The sequence below is a fragment of the Corylus avellana genome, chromosome 1, assembly GCF_965113065.1.
Source record: "Corylus avellana chromosome 1, dhCorAvel1.hap1.2, whole genome shotgun sequence".
In the NCBI taxonomy this organism is placed as follows: domain Eukaryota; kingdom Viridiplantae; phylum Streptophyta; class Magnoliopsida; order Fagales; family Betulaceae; genus Corylus; species Corylus avellana.
The window spans coordinates 36,398,151-36,415,889 of NC_142490.1; the positions used below are offsets into that span (position 1 = coordinate 36,398,151).

At 34.8% G+C, this 17,739-nt stretch overlaps 1 protein-coding gene across 1 annotated transcript; it reads right to left on the reverse strand.

Annotated features, from left to right (window-relative positions):
- Positions 1-1,250: 1,250 nt before the first annotated feature.
- Positions 1,251-15,937, reverse strand: LOC132172227 (cyclin-dependent kinase D-3). The gene is made up of 7 exons (XM_059583690.2): positions 15,608-15,937; positions 14,566-14,864; positions 14,369-14,477; positions 11,339-11,464; positions 2,912-3,147; positions 2,517-2,831; positions 1,251-1,505 (listed from the first exon to the last, which is right to left on the reverse strand). Exons 1-7 carry the CDS (start codon positions 15,710-15,712, stop codon positions 1,448-1,450), a joined length of 1,248 nt encoding a protein of 415 aa, XP_059439673.1. The 5' UTR covers positions 15,713-15,937; the 3' UTR covers positions 1,251-1,447.
- Between the last annotated feature and the right edge of the window lie 1,802 nt (positions 15,938-17,739).

Below are 17,739 nucleotides of genomic sequence, written 5' to 3' on the forward strand. Positions count from 1 at the left end.
AATAGATCCTCTTCCCTTTACTAAAGAGGAGAAACTCCACCAAATCTTTTCCCATGATCAAATGGGAGTGCCCTGAGCCACCTCTCCTAGGGGGCGGCCGCTAGTCATTCATGGCTCCACCGTTTCTTCAAACTAAAGTGGCCGCAAGGTCCGGGGTTTTTTTTTTTTTTTTTTAAAAAAATAAATAAAAAAAAAAAAAAATTATGTTGCCTATTTGACTTAAAGGCTGATAAAAGTCTCGAATTTATAATAGGTCCAAAATAAAGTCACGAATCTATCAAATCCACCAAAAAAAAAAAAAAAAAAGGTCTTAAAAGTCAAAATGGCCAAAATCATATGAAGGGTTTGACCGATTTCGCTAAATCTAAAGATATCAAATTCTTCTTCAAATCTAGAACATACCAAAAATCACCAAGCATCCTCATAATCCTGTCAAACATGCTGACCTTTATATATGGTACTAATTCTAATAGTCCATTAGACCAGTCCCAACTATATAGCAAATGAATCTTCTACTGGTATATGAATAGAATAGAATAGAATAGAATAGAATAAATAGGTCTTCCAGAGTTTTTGTCTTTTTTGATTATTTAATCAATGATGGAGTTTGTGTATGGATGATGAGAAAGTTGAAAAAAAGAGGAAAAGAATATTGTTTTGGTGTTTGCCTGTTGTTTTATATCTCAACTTTTGGTTAAAATTGTGGGTTTCCAACTTCCAAGAGTGAGTAGAGGAACATTTGGGCTTTTGAAGACCTCTTTTTCTCCCCAACTAAACAGATCCCTTCTAATCTCTTAATACTTTTTAACATCAGATCTATCATCCACCACTACCATCCATCTCAACAAACCTGTGCAAAACCCTAGAAATACATGTGAATCCCACATTTTTCAAGAAAAATAACCAGAAAGTAACACCTTGTAATAGAAAATATTCCTAGAGGTTCTCACAAAACTGGTTCAAGGAACAATTGATTGAAAACTGGGCCCCAGAACTTTTCCTCATAGAGTGAGATACAAATTACACTCAAATTAATGTTGTTTCTTAACTACCCCAAACCCTAATTCTACTATTCTAAAGCATCAAGTACAGTGAAAAAAAAAAAAAAAAAAACCTCCAAAATGTTGGACTTCCAAGGCATATATAACAAGTTCTCTTTAGGGGTGAAAAGGGAGCCATGACTCGAAGCCATATTCTTTTTTCTTCTTTTAACATTTTATTATTTGCCCACAAACTTCAAACCTACAAACTTGATGAATTCAGATTCATAGCAGTTAATTACTAAACAAAAAATTAGCCAATGAAAGGCTTGAATACAGAGAAAGAAAAAGAGCTGGAGACTAGCCAGCATTAAAACACCATTTAAAGATTAACTGCATACCTCACAAATGTTGGACCTTAGACAACAACGACAACAGGATTTGAGTATACTCGATATAAAATGTTCTCATTCGGGGTGTTGGAATTCAAGATCTAATTTCCTTTTTAGATGTGTTCTGTCAGTACTGCAAAAGAACCAAAAAGAAAGAATCAATAATAATGACAACCATTCAAGTACAAGGTTTGCTACATGTAACAAGCATTGAGATATTCTGCATGTTCTAACTTCATGAAAAAAGCGATTCTAAAGTCCATATTCCACTTGTTTGTTTAGCACTCAATTTTTTATTTTATATATATATATATATATATATATATATATATATATAAAGGGTTTATATTATAACAACAATTAAAACACATATTCCACATTTGCCCAAAATACGAAATTCAATAAAAATATTATATCACACAAATAAGCACCTGGATAATAGCAATCATTGAGGGGTCCTACCGATTACTAGCATTACTTAATCAAATTGCAACTCTCTGTTTTTAAGAAATTAGCATATTAAAATCAGATGCCTAAATAGTGTTGGAAATTGTTTGTCCTGTCCACCCAACTGCTTTGTCCGACTCAGGTATATCGAGTCGAGAATCTCTGATCCTTTCACAGAATCCCAGATCAGGTGAGCTTTTTTGATCTCATTCAAATCATTGTAGTGAACCACTCTTATTCTTCACTTCCAAGTTCAAAAATTCGGACAAACCAAAATCATATGTAGGCATATATTGGGGCAGTTATTTTTTTTCCAAACATTAAGATCCTAGTGTAAATATTCATTATGAGCCACCTACACAGACTGCCACACAGTCCTTGCTGGCAGAACATATGTTTCTGAGCAATATACCTAGATGAAAGCTTTTAAACTTTGTTATTGACTTGGTCAAAGAATGGAGGAGAATTTGCTTCATTTGGCTGAACGATAGAGGGAATCAAAATAATCTGTTTGTCATAATAAGGCATTAAGTCTTTATTTTGGAAAAATAAAATCTGGCTTGCTTAATAAGTTTTCCCCAACCTATGAGTATGCTACAACCAGTATGTTTAAAGTCCATCATGCAAGTTTAAGTAGCTTACAAAGGTTTGTACCATTATGGAAATAACATAACAATAATGCCTTTTTAGTTTTTACCTGTTAATTGTAGGCCTGTTAGGAGGTTTTGCTCCAAAGATAGAAAAATCAACTGACAGAGGTACCGGCTCATTCCCACTTGTATTTCCACCAGCTGCCAGTCTTATTTCATCAACATGGTCGTCGATCTTATGAACTTTGTATGCATTTCCTTCAAAGCCCTCACGTTCTGGCATTACTCGCTTGGACTTTCTTGGAGGTGATAAGACGGTGGGACCATCGTGTGAATTAAAATCTGAAGCTCTAGATTCCCGCTTAGGAGCAGGTCTAGGGAGTTTATCCGGAACTGTAGGCAGAGGTGCAGATGAAAAGTACCTAAATAGGAAATATGAATGAGACCAGGGAACCAAAAGTAAACCACATATTTCCCAGTTAAATGGTTAAAAAAGTCACACCGATGCTCTAATGCCTGCTGCACTGATATTCTAGCTTTAGGATCATAAGTAAACATTTTCGATAACAGATCTAGACAATCATCACTAGCCATTGGAAACAGAGAACGTAAAGGGGGTGCAGGAACATATTGGTACTCCACATAATCAGGAAGATATGGCATGTCAGGCCACTGAGAAGCTGTTGGAGTCCCAAATGCAGCAAAGATCTTTCCTAATTGATCAATGTCACTTGAACCCTATAAAATATCAAAAATCAATCAGATCAGAGAATCAGAAAAACACACCAAATTTTGGATTCTTCAAATATAGATGACACATACAGGAACATACAACAAGAGGACAGGATCAACCTATGCAAGATATACAAAGTATTTTTTTTTTTTATAAGTACTAAAAAGTTTTATTAAAAAGCGTAAAGGCGCCCCGGAGTACACTGGGAGTATACAACACAAAGTATAACCCTTAGTCCTTTCCAAATGTGGTAGAAAAGACTTCATAAATCCTTTTATCAACTACTGGGGTTGGCCACATGTATCTTTCTTCGTCATTCTACATTGTCTAAGCTACAATACTCCATAACCTTCACGCTTATCATATCCTTGCTTACCACTTCTACACCATGTTGATTTTAGCCAACTTACTCAGCAAACTTGCAAACAACAAAAGTAACAACAATCAATGATATGATGTAAAATAAAGTACGAAACTTATGGAAAATATTTCCTAGTGAGTTCAATACAGTAATTGATCCTGGCACTACGTAAGACTACAAAGTAATGGCTAATCATCAGGTGCTAGAATGAAATCCTAAATTGAAGAAACGAAAGCAGTTTCTTCAATATGAACATCAGCTCAAAACAATCTGAAGTTGGACACAAAGAAGTGGTGCTGGACTCAATGTCCAGTGTAATTGCCAGTCAAAAGATGTCTCCCACATTTGTATCAGTGTCTGGCACAGTGACACTTGGAACAAGTGCAATTTTAGTAACCTATCTCTCCCACCAAGCTCAACTTATCACGTGTACGAGCTATGAGGATGAAATCTTGCTTGCATATATTAACTAGCCCAAGTTAGATATCTTTTAAAATACTATATCTGACAATCTAACAAATAAATTTGATGTGGAACCCTCTCATATCATTATTATGTTCACTTTACTAAAATCTATTTTACCAATAAATCAAAGGTATTCAAACTTCTGCTTGCAAAAGAAAGTGTAGGACAAACAACACCATACTGATGAATAAGAGGGTCCCCAAACTATTATCTTTGTTGTAACCACTAAAGCAGAGGCATTCATATATATATATATATATATATATATATATATATATATATATATATATATATATATATTTTCCATGTTTTATAAGTAGAGGCATTCATACTTCATTATCAAGAACATACTGCAATCCCCCTCCCCCCAACCATTTTTTTCCTTATGCTGGAGCTTCATAGGCATGATCAAATATTCCCAATGTTGCCACACTAAGGTGAGCCTAACAAGTTGCCAGTTCAATCACCAGATAACTTTTGACCATATTAGCCAAACTAAAAGTGAGCCTATACAATCATCTGCTAGCGGCTCCTCTAAAAATCTATGGGGAGAGAGAGAGTGAAAGAGACAAAGGATGTCAGAACTACGCATGTAAAACCATTATGAAAGAAAAATATTAAAAAATCACAAAGATAATTTCAAAGGCACAGAGGGTCTTTCTGTCCAAATCACATCATGTTCTTTATCAATCTTCAAAACACATCAGTATTGTCCTCCTCAAAATTAAGATATAAATCCAGCACAAAACATGTTATGCTATTTAACAACTGAATTTACTAATGCTTGAAAACTGACAATTCAACTAAGATGAGAGCATTGCATCCAACAAAGCAATAAACTAAAGAATTCTGGATAGTCATGACAAAACATTTTGTACTTTGAAAGTTTCTACCTAAAATTGAAGCTTGGAGGCTACCAAAAGAAGTCTAAGCCAGAGTAATGCAGGTGTATTGAAAGTGCTGGCCTGATCTTGTTTCAATTCTTATTTTCAGTCAAGTAACGTTTGATTTTTTTAATAATTTTACTCTTTGGAGGGGTTATGTGACAGTCATGTGTGTCACTTAAGTAGGGGAAGGGTTGGATTGGATTGGTAAAGCTTTGCGAAGTGTTTTGGATATTGAAAAGAGTTTGAAAAAGGTAAAACTTGAAAAATGATTTGTGGAGGCCACATTTGAAAAAAGAATTATTGTATGCGGGCTCCACCAAAAAAAAAATCATTTGGCAAAGTTTTGAAGAGTGCTTCTAAGAGTATCTCCAACAGCATTATGTATTTTACCTAGTGAAAAAGTACAATTCTTTACTTTAGCTATTGTTTTTTCACTATACTTCAACAGATTTTCTATTTCATTCTCTATTTGCTTTAAAATATTATTTTTCATTATTTTTTTATTATATTATTGCCAACACTTAACTAAAGGGAAAAACAAACACATATATAGAAATCATTCATAAAAACAAAAATAAACACATATGAGGAACATTCATCTCACATGCAGGTACTAATTCTTAAAATTAATAACATAAATAATTTTTTTCATCAAACTACAATTGATTTGTTTCCATCCGTGTTTCTATGCAATAATTTTTTTTTGCATTAAATTTTTTCATCCAACTGCAATTGATTTGTTTCCATCCGTGTGTTTCCATGAAATAAATTTTTTTTGCATTCAATTTTTTCATCCAACTGTGTGAAGAAATTTTGTGAGTGAGATAAATTTTGTGTGAAGAAATTTTGTGTTTGATAGAGAGACATAAAATGTGAAGAGGTGTTCAGAAAATATAAAAGATGTTGGGTGAAAAGAGGTGAAATAAGGAAACAATTAACAAAAGAAAAATAAACAATATTTTATTCATCTAGTGTGCTACAGTAAATAGCTCCAAATTGCTATTCATTGTAGTAATGTAGCTATTCTATCCAATGGCAAGCCACTCTGTTGGAGCTAAAAAAAAGAGCAATAATAGCTAAATATAACTAATATTGGTTTTTTAGCTAAGCTGTTGGAGATGCTCTAAAAAGAAAAACAGAGAAATATTTCAATAAAATAATAAAAAAAAAGAAAAGAAAAAGAAAATGGTGCTGTGTTCTACTGTGAGGGTAGCTGATCGATCTAGCAGCCCTGGTGGCCACTGCAGGGTCAGTAGACGGCCTTGGTGGCCTACCGTGGGGCCACCAGATCTGTCTAGAGATCACAGTGGCTGCCAGACAAATCAGCGGTCACCAAGGTGGCTGCTGCCATCATGGGCCAAGGGGCCACCAGTGGCTGCCACACCAGTTTTTTTTTTTTTTTTTTTTACATGTAACCAGCAGCCTCCACATACATAGGCAATCTCCAACCCAGAGGAAAAAAAAAATCCACATGAAAAGAGTTTTGAGAAGTATTTTGTTTTTTGAAAAGAGTTTTTGGTGGTGGGGGCCACATGAATCCATTTAGATACTGATATTTGTGAAGAATTTTCAATGTTTGAGAAGCGAAAACTGATTTTGAGAAGTTTATCAAACCGACCCAAAGTTTCTTCAGTGATTAGGCCCAACACTAGGGTTACGTTCTAGTTATAAATACATCTTCAGAGATTGTAAGTAACCACTTTTGACTATTCTATCAGAAATGGAAGAGGAGAGAGACGTTCTTGGATGCAAAACAAACCCTATATATATATTTTTTAATATAAGTAATTCATTTCATTGAAAAGAGCATAGGGGTGCAACCCTAGAATTCTTATTCCCTCTTTTAATGTATTCGCTTGTGTTTCTTTATTTCTCTATGAGATTTCTTATTGAATCGACTTCAATAATCCGCTGAAAATCTTCTACAACATTAGATTTGTTTAGTTTACAGCATCACAAAGAAATCGAAAGGAAGCAGGGATCAAAAACCAATATCTAAGACAGCGGATTCTCATAACAAACCAGAAGCATGGGCCAGGGTATGTACGATTGAACTCTCACATTGAACAGTTTTTGGTTAATGACATAAAATATATTCATTATGACTTGCTTAAAGTAAAATGAATAGGCCAAAGAACGAGCCACAAAAGGAAGCTCAAGTTGACTCGCTTATATATGTTTTGGCAGAAGCCAAAGCCAATTCTCAGGCTCAATTTTTTATGAATAGTAATTTTATTGAAAGAAAAGGACCTCGTACGCGAATAGTATACAAAAGAGCCAATCACCCTATAGGCTTCTACAATCTAAAAAAAGTAATTAGATCTACCAATTCCAATGAGAAAAAGTTAGGAACATATATAAAGATCTCAGAAAAGAGGATTTTGGAGAAACCACGTTGGACTTGCATTCCCCAAATAGGCATTGATTCCTCTCTCCGAATGCTCCACATTAAGAAAGCATGAATAACTTTCCAAATTGCTTCTTTGGGATGTCCCCCACCCCTGGATATCTTAACAATATAGCAGCTCTAGGATGTTGATAAGCATCACCCATGAAACCCCAAATAAGTCGAGAACCAAACCAAGTGCCAGAGATCACTAGTGTATTCGCAATGAATGAGAAGGTGATTCACGGTCTCCTCATTCTTTTTGCAAAGGCAACACCGGTTAAGAACAGAGAAACCTCACCTTCAAAGATTGTCAATTGTGAGGATTCTACCCTTCGCTATTGTCCACAAGAAGAAAGCAATGCGAGAAGGGACCTTAACCTTCCAAATACTTTTCTAGGGAAACGACCAATGCTCTCTTGTCTATAACATTTTATAATAGCTCTTCACTTCAAAACCGTGATTGCTAGTTGGAATCCACGTCATTCTATCCAATTCCTCAAATGGGTTTTCAATGAGTATAATAGATTGAAAAAGGAGTCATGAGATTTCAGCTCCCAATCCTGGATTGCCCTATTGAAACTTGGATTCCATTGGATAGCAGAGCCCAAGGGATCCAACTCCCAATCTTGGATTGCCCTAAGACCATTTCTAAGGCTCAATAACATACACAAGTTGAGTTTGAGACCACTAAGCTCATTGTAGTCTATCAAATCATCGATTATCCTAAAAATTTAAACTACCAGGAAATAGTAAATTTAATAATTCAATTAATATTTTAACATTCTGCTTCGCGTTTGGGCACAAATTCTCCTTCAATAACAGTGACCCAACACGTATAATATATAATTTAAATGGGAAGTACGCGTGAAGTCAAAGTTCAAATTCAAGACTTTTGCTTTGATACCATATTAAATTACCACTTTCCCATCAATTTAAACTTTTTGGATAAGTGGTAAAATTAAATATTATGACACAAAGACAGAGGCTTTGTGAAGATTGGTGGTAGGAGCTAAATAGAAGAGCATGTGGGGAGGGTGGTGCTTCAATGCGGTGTACGGATCCTATAGGGTGCGGGTGTGGAAAAACATTAGGAGGGGACGGGGCAGATTTGTGAGATATGAGATGGGCATAAGATTTGATTCTGGCATGACATCTGGTGTGGAGAACATACCCTGAAGGACGCTTTCTCAACATTATATAGTATTGCCTGTTTCAAGGAGGCCTCAATGGCAGAACATATGCTAGTTGCAAACGACACTTGTCAATGGAATATCACCTTTATTAGATCCATGCATGATTGGAAGATAGATATGGTCACCTATTTCTTCAATCTCTTGTACTCAATCAAATTGAATTGAGGTGGCAACTAACTCCCCTCCAGAAGGCAAACATTCGAGGTTAGATCCTTATATCATGTGCTTAGCCCCCTATACTGGTTTTCCTTTCCCTTGTAAGAGCATATGGAAAAATAAGGCACCTACGAAAGTGACTTTCTCTGTTTGGACAACAACATTAGGGAGGATTCTGACCTTGGATAATCTATGAAAGAGGCACATAATAGTGATCGACTGTGTTACATGTGCAAGAACAATAGGGACTCCATCAATCATTTTTGCTCAATTACGACGTTGCTAGAGGTTTGTGGGTATCAGTTTTCCGTCTATTTGGTGTAGAGTGGGCAATGCCCAATCAGGTGCTAGAGTTATTGATTAATTGGAGTGGCCAATTTGGTAGTCATTGTAACTTAGAAGCTTGGAGGATGGCTCCCCATTGTGTGAAGTGGTGCAATTGGAAAGAATGCAATTCCTGAAATTTTGAAGATTATGAGAGAACGATGTCTTAGACGCTCTCTGTGTACTTGGATTGCATCTCTCTGCACTCCAATAAGATTGAATTATCAAAAAAAATATTCTACGTGTTGACTCGCACTTATTGAGGGAGTGTCTATTTCACCTATATGTGTGAGAAAGTGTTAAAATATTAATTAACGTCCAAATTCACCATTTTCTATTAGCCCAAGCTTTTAAACCTTTTAAAAGCTAGTGAGGGGAAGACATATACTATTGGTTTGTTGAACACCTTCATCCTCTTCATTTGAATGATATAAATTCATTATTTCCTATTAGTTCAAACTTTTAAGCTTTTCAAATGCTGATGAGGGTAAGACATCTACTATTGGTTAATTGATACAACTTCATTCTCTTCATTTGAATTATATTGCTGTTAAGATCACCCCATTAGACTCGCTCAATTCTTGATGAAAAATTGAAGAGAGCAAAAGCCACTCAGGTTTCGAAAGAACAATTATTGCATTTGAGGGGACTCATTACACAAAGGGACCCCTTGAAAGTCACGCTTTTGATTAATAGACATGGGCTCCAAAAGGTTTAATCAGCCAACACCAAAAAAGAGTCCTTAATTCCTATTGCTTAACAAGTTGAGAGATTCTATTATTCCCAATTGATGAGCTAAAAAGAATGTGAGCTCAGCCAAAACGGCAAGACAAGACTTTCTCACTTGGACAACAAGGAGGTGTGGACTCTAATCGTACTTATCCTCTTTGCCTTTGATTTTTAATTTTTTTAAGAAAAAAAATTATAAAAATAGAATAAATAAATAAAGTGCCACTGACTGCTACAGTATTTTAAAGGACAGAAATCGCTAATGTAGAACTTACCACTAGGATCATTCAGCCAAATGACCCTGTCTCTAATCGCAATGTTGGGCTTTAAATCACTAGGCATGGCACTAATGATTTCCTGCCATTAAGAGGGACCCACTAGGCCAATTCCAATCACCTCCTTAATGAAAGAGAGGATTCTACCCACTCAAGATTACTTTCTGATTTGAAAAGAAACCAAAACTTTCCAGAAGTAATCTTGCTAGGTCCTTTTAACAAAATCCATCGAAATGTGCGTTCATTTCCATTCAAGAATCGGAACTCATTGTAATAACCCTGATTGCCTCTGATGCTCTATCTTAAACTGTTGACAAGTACGACACTGCTCTACAAAAGAGGCAATCTCAATTTTCATACCATTCCACCAATAATTTTCACAGTTTTCTTAAAATATTCCTATAAGGTGAAGGAAGTTTTCTACTTCTCAAAACTTATCAAAAAATAGGCGAAGGAAGTTTTCTAAAAAGTATGTTGTGTGTTTCATTTTTTAAAGTGTTTTGTGTATTGTTTTTGAAAAGTATTTCATTTGATAACCATTTTCTGAAAAGTGTACTTTTGGGTTTGAAAAGAGAAAAGACTTTTCAAAACCCTTACCAAACACAGCCAAAGTTTTTTTTTTTTTTTTTTAAAGTCTGACAAGTTAAAAGTTCAATTTGAGCCGTTCAAATTGTTGCATTCTATTTGTTTAAATTGTTGCATCTAGAATATGAATATAAACCATAGTAAAACAATCTGGAAAAAAAAAAAAAAGCAGCTTCTTATTTAAAATATCAACTTTATTACATAAGAAATAAAAAATGATAATACAAGTCAAGAAACAGTTAGATTAATTCTGAATGATAACAAGTGTCAGACAACAGCGAAAATAATTTGCTTGCTGTTTGTTGGGCCTCCACTCTTTCTTTTCTGATTTAGTCTATTTTGGGCTCGGTACCAATATGCGATTTGATAGACCCATTGTATAAAATAATCCAATTTCCATTCAAGTGTAGACTCAGTAAAATCTCACCTAAAATCTAAATCTTTTGCCGCTTTAACAATTTAAATCTAGATCCCAGCACAATCACATAACTTGGGGATTTTTTAAGCGATCCGGATTGTTTGATGGAGTTGGTCTTTTACGATTTCAGTCTCCATTTAAACAACTATGGTTAGGACAATTCTTCAAAACACAGTACACAACCACAAATTAAACCAGCTGGAAGTCCCTCACAACACAGACTAATTGGGGATTCAACCTAGTCTTTTAAAATATCACTTGTAGATCCCCATGCCATACTAAAAGATATAAAACTAAACCATAAAGAAATTAGCACAAATACAAAGACATCAAAACATGAAAATCAAATTTGCAAGAATCAAAACAACGAATCACAACTTGTAAGAACCAGTAACCATGAAAATTTCAGTTCACCTGCAGGAAAGGTCGACGCAGCAGAAGTTCAGCAAATATACAAGCTGCAGCCCAAACATCCACCCCAGCACCATATTGTTTGGTACCAAACAACAGCTCAGGTGCTCTATACCACCGAGCAAAGACCTGTACATAAGATTATGAGTTTATAGTTGAGTTGTATTTCACTTATCAAAAAAAATAGTTGAGTTGTATTTCCAAATTGCATAACAAAAATGGATACTTTTTCATTTTGCGATAGGTAACAAAGAATTATTTTTTGATAAGTTTTAATACCTTAAATTTTTCCCATAAGTAATGGGTAAAGAAGAATTATAAAACATAAAAAATCAATATTTGGAGATTTAGATGCAATAAACCTTAAAACATCTTTGGGGATATCATCAGATATTCCAAAATCAAGTTTGCAAGGTGATTGTTCATTCATCCAAAACATGCAAGCAATATATATAATTTCTGAACGAGATGGCCACTTAAAGAGCGGATAGTAAAATAACATAGACATGATAATAAATATAAAAGCCAGTGTAATGGTCTCCTCGTTCTGAAACAATCACTTCCTTCTCCAGATTTGCTTTAAACCAGGACATATATGATAATAAAAGTAAAAATATTCAGAAAACAGCAATTACACACTAAAACAACTATCAGAAAAGCATTGATAATAGAACAAGAAGTAAAAAATAATTTAACAATAAGGAAAAAAGAAAATAATAGTTGCCTCTTGTTACTCTATATTTCATAACGCTCATCACCGTAATTTCCTGGTCAAATGAACACATCAAAAACTTGCTTTAAATCGCCCAAATGACAAAAGAGAAACAACTAAACCAAGTTTCCTATCTTCACTAGTGACATATGATTTTGTTAAATAAAGCAATATTTGTTATTAAAAACCCGGCAAGTTAGCCATCTACTGCATAAAGAAAAAACCCAACTTCACAAACGCAATTAGCACCACCAACAAATACGGGGTGTGTTTGGTTGCACTTCTCAAAAACTATTTTGCTTTAAAATGCTGAAAAACACTTTTCAGACTTAGTTATCCAAACAAATTTTCAGATATTATTCCCACGGCCACGGGAAATAATTCAGTTATTCCCCAAGAAATAATTTTCAGTTTTCATTTTTGAAAACACTTTTCAAAATACATTTTAGAAAACAAAGCACAAAACACTTTTAGAAAACTTTCATCACCTTGATATAACGAGTATTTTGACAACACATGCCCAGTTTTTCAAAAACGGGTGAAAAATACCTTCAAAAACATGGTTTAGTCGGTCATGCATTGTAACAAGTAGAGTAAGACTGCAACGGTAAGGTTGAAAAAGATGTTACAAACCCTTGACACATGGATAGGAGCGTGCAATAGTTTGCCCATTTCTAATTTCTCTAAATTTTTGGAGTATTGATCTCCTTTTTCTATACATTAGGAGCTTTTTTGTATACTTCATGTGTACTAAGATTGCGCCCATCTATGCTTTTAATGAATTTAAATTACTTATGAAGAAAAAAAAAAGACAAGTGGAGGTCGCCCCTTCCACCCTGTGGACGCCGCCCCTTTACCTAAGGGGTGGCTCGCTTGCCACCTACATGGACACAAGGGATGGCTTGCATTCACCCCTTAACGACGGGGGTGGAGCCACCACTTACCCTAGATTATTTTTCTTTCTTTCGTTTTATGTTTTTTTGTTAGAAATGGTATAATAATAAATTTTTTCGGGTTCTGTGAAAAAGTAATGGAATATGTACGAAATTGAATGGAAGGATCAATTTAACAATGGGAAAATACTCCTTCAAACTGATGGAAATGTGCAGTAAGGCCAATACGCCTATTCCTATGACACATCTCTGTTGGCTAAAAGCTGACCACAATGTATTAGAACACGAGTAAAATTAGTATGTAAGAATTTTTTTTAATTGAAAGATTATCTACTTGCCATCTGTTTCTCAAGTTATGTTTCATTAAAATTAAATTGCATGTCTGTCTATGTGTGCACATATTATGCTTCCTATTATATAATGAAATTCAAATACACCTATGGTTTATAGAGAGTGTAGGGAAACTTCCGAGGGTGCAGTGCACGGGACCGGGGTTTACTCTAAAAGGGTGAGTCCGAAGGGCCCTGCCTTGGAGAGGTTCCCCGACATAAAAAAGTAATAATAATAATAATGGGAAAATACTCGATAAGGTAAAAGAAAAAAATAGAAACTCAACAGACGTTAGACAATTTTTCATTTTTGTTTTTTAATGAATAATAATTTATTAAAAAGAAAACATGCAAAGCTCTCATCCACAAAAGGTATACAAAAGAGACAAACCACACCAAAGGCGTCTAAAATCTAAAAAGTTAAACAAAATCTAAAAAGTTAAACAAAATCTAAAAGATTCAAAGAGGATAAAGCATGAACATAGACTACAGTCTACAACCCAATCTGAGAGAAATCTCAAGAAAAAGAATTTTAATAAAGCACAAAGGTCTCGCAATCCTTACAGAGACGCCAATCACTTTTTCTCCAAATGTATCAGTGCCTCTTGATCAAGGACTGCGAGACCCCTATGCTTTATTTAAAATCCTCTTTTTTGATATCTCTCTTAGATTGGCTTGTAGGCTATGTTTCTACTTTCTCCTCTTCAAATCTTCTAGATCATTTTAACTTTTAAGATTTTAGACGTCTTTGTTTTGTTTCTTTATGTTTTGAAAACTAGTTTCAATGTTACATCCAAAAACTTTTCAGTTTTTTTTTTTTTTTTTTTTTTTTTTTTTTTTTCTTTCAGAAATACTTTTCAAACATTGTTGTCCAAACAAGCACAAAACACTTTCAGTTTTCAAACATTGAAAACACTTTTCAAAACACAAAACATAAAATACTTTTCTAAAACTTATCCAAACGTACTCAAGATTTCTTTCAATGAAAGTACTGCCTAAAGGGCTATTCAAGGATTCATCCCCAAAAATATCTACCTCAAAATACCAGAACTTGAACACTTAAATGAACCACCACACAATTATAAGTGGAGAAGCAAACCTGATGCGTAAACTTGCGATCTGGGCTCCCAAATATTCGTGCTAAACCAAAATCTGCAAGTTTGAGCTGCCCATTAGATCCTATTAACAAGTTGTTTGGTTTCATATCCCTGTTAAGCACAAGAAGCACATATATGAGACAAGCCTACCAAGAAGTTAAAAACCTTACAAATCAACTCATCAGCACAAGAACAATACCTATGTAAAACCCATTTCTTGTGGCAATAAGCAAGTCCTTTGAGAGTCATCTGAAGGTACGATTTTATGTCGCCCGGTGAAAGAAATATATTTCGGTCACGAATAACAGCTTCGAGGTCTGTCTCCATGAACTCAAACACAAGATGCAAGTTACCCTTATGAGGGAACGCATCAATCAACTCAATTATATTCGGATCCTTGAGCTCTTTAAGCAGTTTAATTTCCCTAAGTGCCGTAAAATTTACCCCTTCCTTTTGCTTCCCAAGCCGGATTTTTTTAATCGCAACTTTCTGTCCTGTCTGCAATAGGTTAAATTTTGAAACCAGTCATTCTGATTATTCAATATATGTCTCAAAAGAAACGACAAGAAAACTCTATCTCTAATATCCGGTCAATCCGACTCATACCAAAACCCATTGAGATCATCAAACCTGTATATTTACACATTCTTTAACGTAAATGCTACAAAAGTAGCTGCAACCCAACAAGCTAGGAATTTTCACTTTCCAAAAAAAATTTTGCTTTCCCTACTTCAACTGCATTGCTAAATCTAATATAGAGTTCCAATTTTCAAAAACCATTGAGATCATCAAACCTGTATATTTACACATTCTTTAACGTAAAATGCTACAAAAGTAGCTGCAACCCAACAAGCTAGGAATTTCCGCTTTCCAAAAAATTTGTTTAGTCATCCACTCAGTTTCCCTACTTCAACTGCATTGCTCAATCTAACATAGAGTTCCAATTTTCAAAAACCCTTTTCACTGTAACTAATTTTTTGTTTTAAAAAAGCCCAAGTATAAACAATAAAACCTCACAAACATATCTTTTTGCTTTCCTTTAAAATTCTCTTAGCAACCAAACAAAAGAATCGGCGTGGGACTTTCAAAACCCAAATTGCCCTTTATTTCCAAAATTTTCTCAGCAAACAAACGGAGCTCAACTGAAATTCTTCTGCGTAGAGAATTCCCAAACCCTAATTTTCCAAGCCAAATAACAAATTCGTTAAAAAAAAAAAAATACACTACAAAGAAAGAGTCACCTTGGTATCAATGGCCTTGTAGACGACCCCATAGGTACCTTCTCCGAGGACTTCGCGCTTCAGATACCTATCGGCGACTTTCTTGGACAGATCGAGCTCTGCCATTTTTTTTTTTTTAATTCAATTTTTTTAAAAAAAATTGTATGTAATTCCTTTAACTGTTAAAATAATTTAATCCACTTAATGAGTAATGTTTGGGCTCGAGTTTGAGAAATTTCTCGGTCAATCTCATTTTCCCAAGAAAATCCGAGATTAGGGTTCGGATTTCGGGTCTGGGGCTGAGAAAGAAAGCCGTTGAAAGCTTTGAGACAGAGAACGAGACAGGGAGAGTAAAGGCAACATTGAGAGAGCAAAGGCAATGTCTATGATGGTCAATTTCACGTTTTCTAAGGGTACTTTGGTAATAGTGGATGTGGTGTATGTTCGCAAAAGCCCAGAGACAAATAAATTCCGAAATGGTTTGTAGATGGACCCAAAAATTCCTACCAGGCCCATATCTATTGAAAGACCCCATGATGTTAAATACTTATCGCATACATCTTTTATTACCATCAATACAATTAGGTTGATGTAGCAATGTTCATTAACTTTTAAATAGGGGTGGATATCAGTTCGGTATTGGTAGGGTCATTTTTGCCTGCCGATTTATGAAAGTCTGTTAAATTAGTTAATTAACCGACTTCCTATCAACAAAGAATAGTTTAAACTTTTTCAGTTAATCGGTTAGTCAGTTAATAGGTGGTTGGTTAAGTTAGTTAATTATCGATTACAAATTTTTATTTTAAGATTTATCAAATTTCTTGTAACTACAGAATCAGTAAAGTATATGCTTTATAAATAACAAGAAATGGTAAATTTATAGAATACGGACCAAAATAATAACTCCAAATCAGCTGGATACACACAACAAGGAAACTTACGAGATAAAATTCAAAATTCACTTGAAAAATCAATTAAGTCGATTACTTGTCAGTTAATTGACAAAAAAAAAAAAAAAACATCTACCGCCTACCGAACTGATGTCGAAACAGTATTTTTATTCCGCTTACCGACCGTTGGAAGTCAGTTGTCGGTCGATGATGGTTCGGTAGTGGTCGATAAGTGATCGGTAGGCGGTAAACGATTAATCTGCCCACCCCTACTCTTAAATATATATTTTTTTAATAAAGATTAATCCAAGGGCTTATGACCACTATCACATCAGCTTAATTGCATAAGAATAAGATGAGAGTTGAGTATATAACATTACTCTTGAATTAAATCTTTTACATAAACATATGGTTTAGCGCAAAATCAAATGGATACATCGGTTTTCCTTAAGGCACTTGTTTTAGATCTTGGCCCAAGTCCACATGGGTAGACTTTTATTTCAGACAGACAAAAGGTAAAATATTGACCAATTATTTTTTATTAAATTTGGTTTGTAGTGTAATGCAAGTACTAATCCTCTTCATTTTATATTGTGCGGGGCCTAATACCAAGCCTACAACAAGTGTGTCCCATGTTTGAGCATGGTACATATGTCAGACACTTGTATACTAATTTTAGAAGTGAAGGTCATCGGGAAGTGCTACTTAAGGTTTATTTTTGGCAAGCTGCCTCATCCTACACTAAGACAGAGTTCTATAATGTAATGGATGAGATTAAGATGATTAGTAAGGATGCTCATGCGTACTTGAAACAGATTGACCCTAACACATGGTGCAGGGGCTGGTTCAATACAAATGCTAAATCTGACCTCTTACACAACAATACCTGTGAGAGTTTCAATTTCTTTATTAAAAAGTTTCTTGACCATACCATTTGAGCATGTTGGAAGGGATTAGAAGTAAGTTGATGAGAAGGTATGCGAGGAAAATGGAGATGATCAGTTCAATGGCGAAAACATTATGGCCAAAAATTAGAAAAAAGCTGGAAAAAGAAGAGGATGAATTAGCTTATTGTTGGTGCACATGTGCTGATAAAGGGATGTTTTAGGTTGAGTGCCAAGGGAAACGTTTTGCTGTTAATGTGGATGGCAGAACTTGTGGATGTAGAAAATGGGATGTTATTGATATCCTATGTTCTCATGCCATTTTTGTCATTTAAAACCAAGGTAGGGACCCTGCTAAATATTTGAGTGAATATTACAG

Bases quoted from the DNA above. Each gene is read 5' to 3' on its own strand.
- LOC132172227 (XM_059583690.2), bottom strand. From the start codon at position 15,712: ATGGCAGAGCTCGATCTGTCCAAGAAAGTCGCCGATAGGTATCTGAAG. The intron at 3,148-11,338 runs GTGAACTGAAAT...GATATTTTATAG, and splicing joins TGCGTCGACCTTTCCTGCAG to GGTTCAAGTGACATTGATCA. The intron at 1,506-2,516 runs GTAAAAACTAAA...GTTCTTTTGCAG, and splicing joins AACAGGCCTACAATTAACAG to TACTGACAGAACACATCTAA.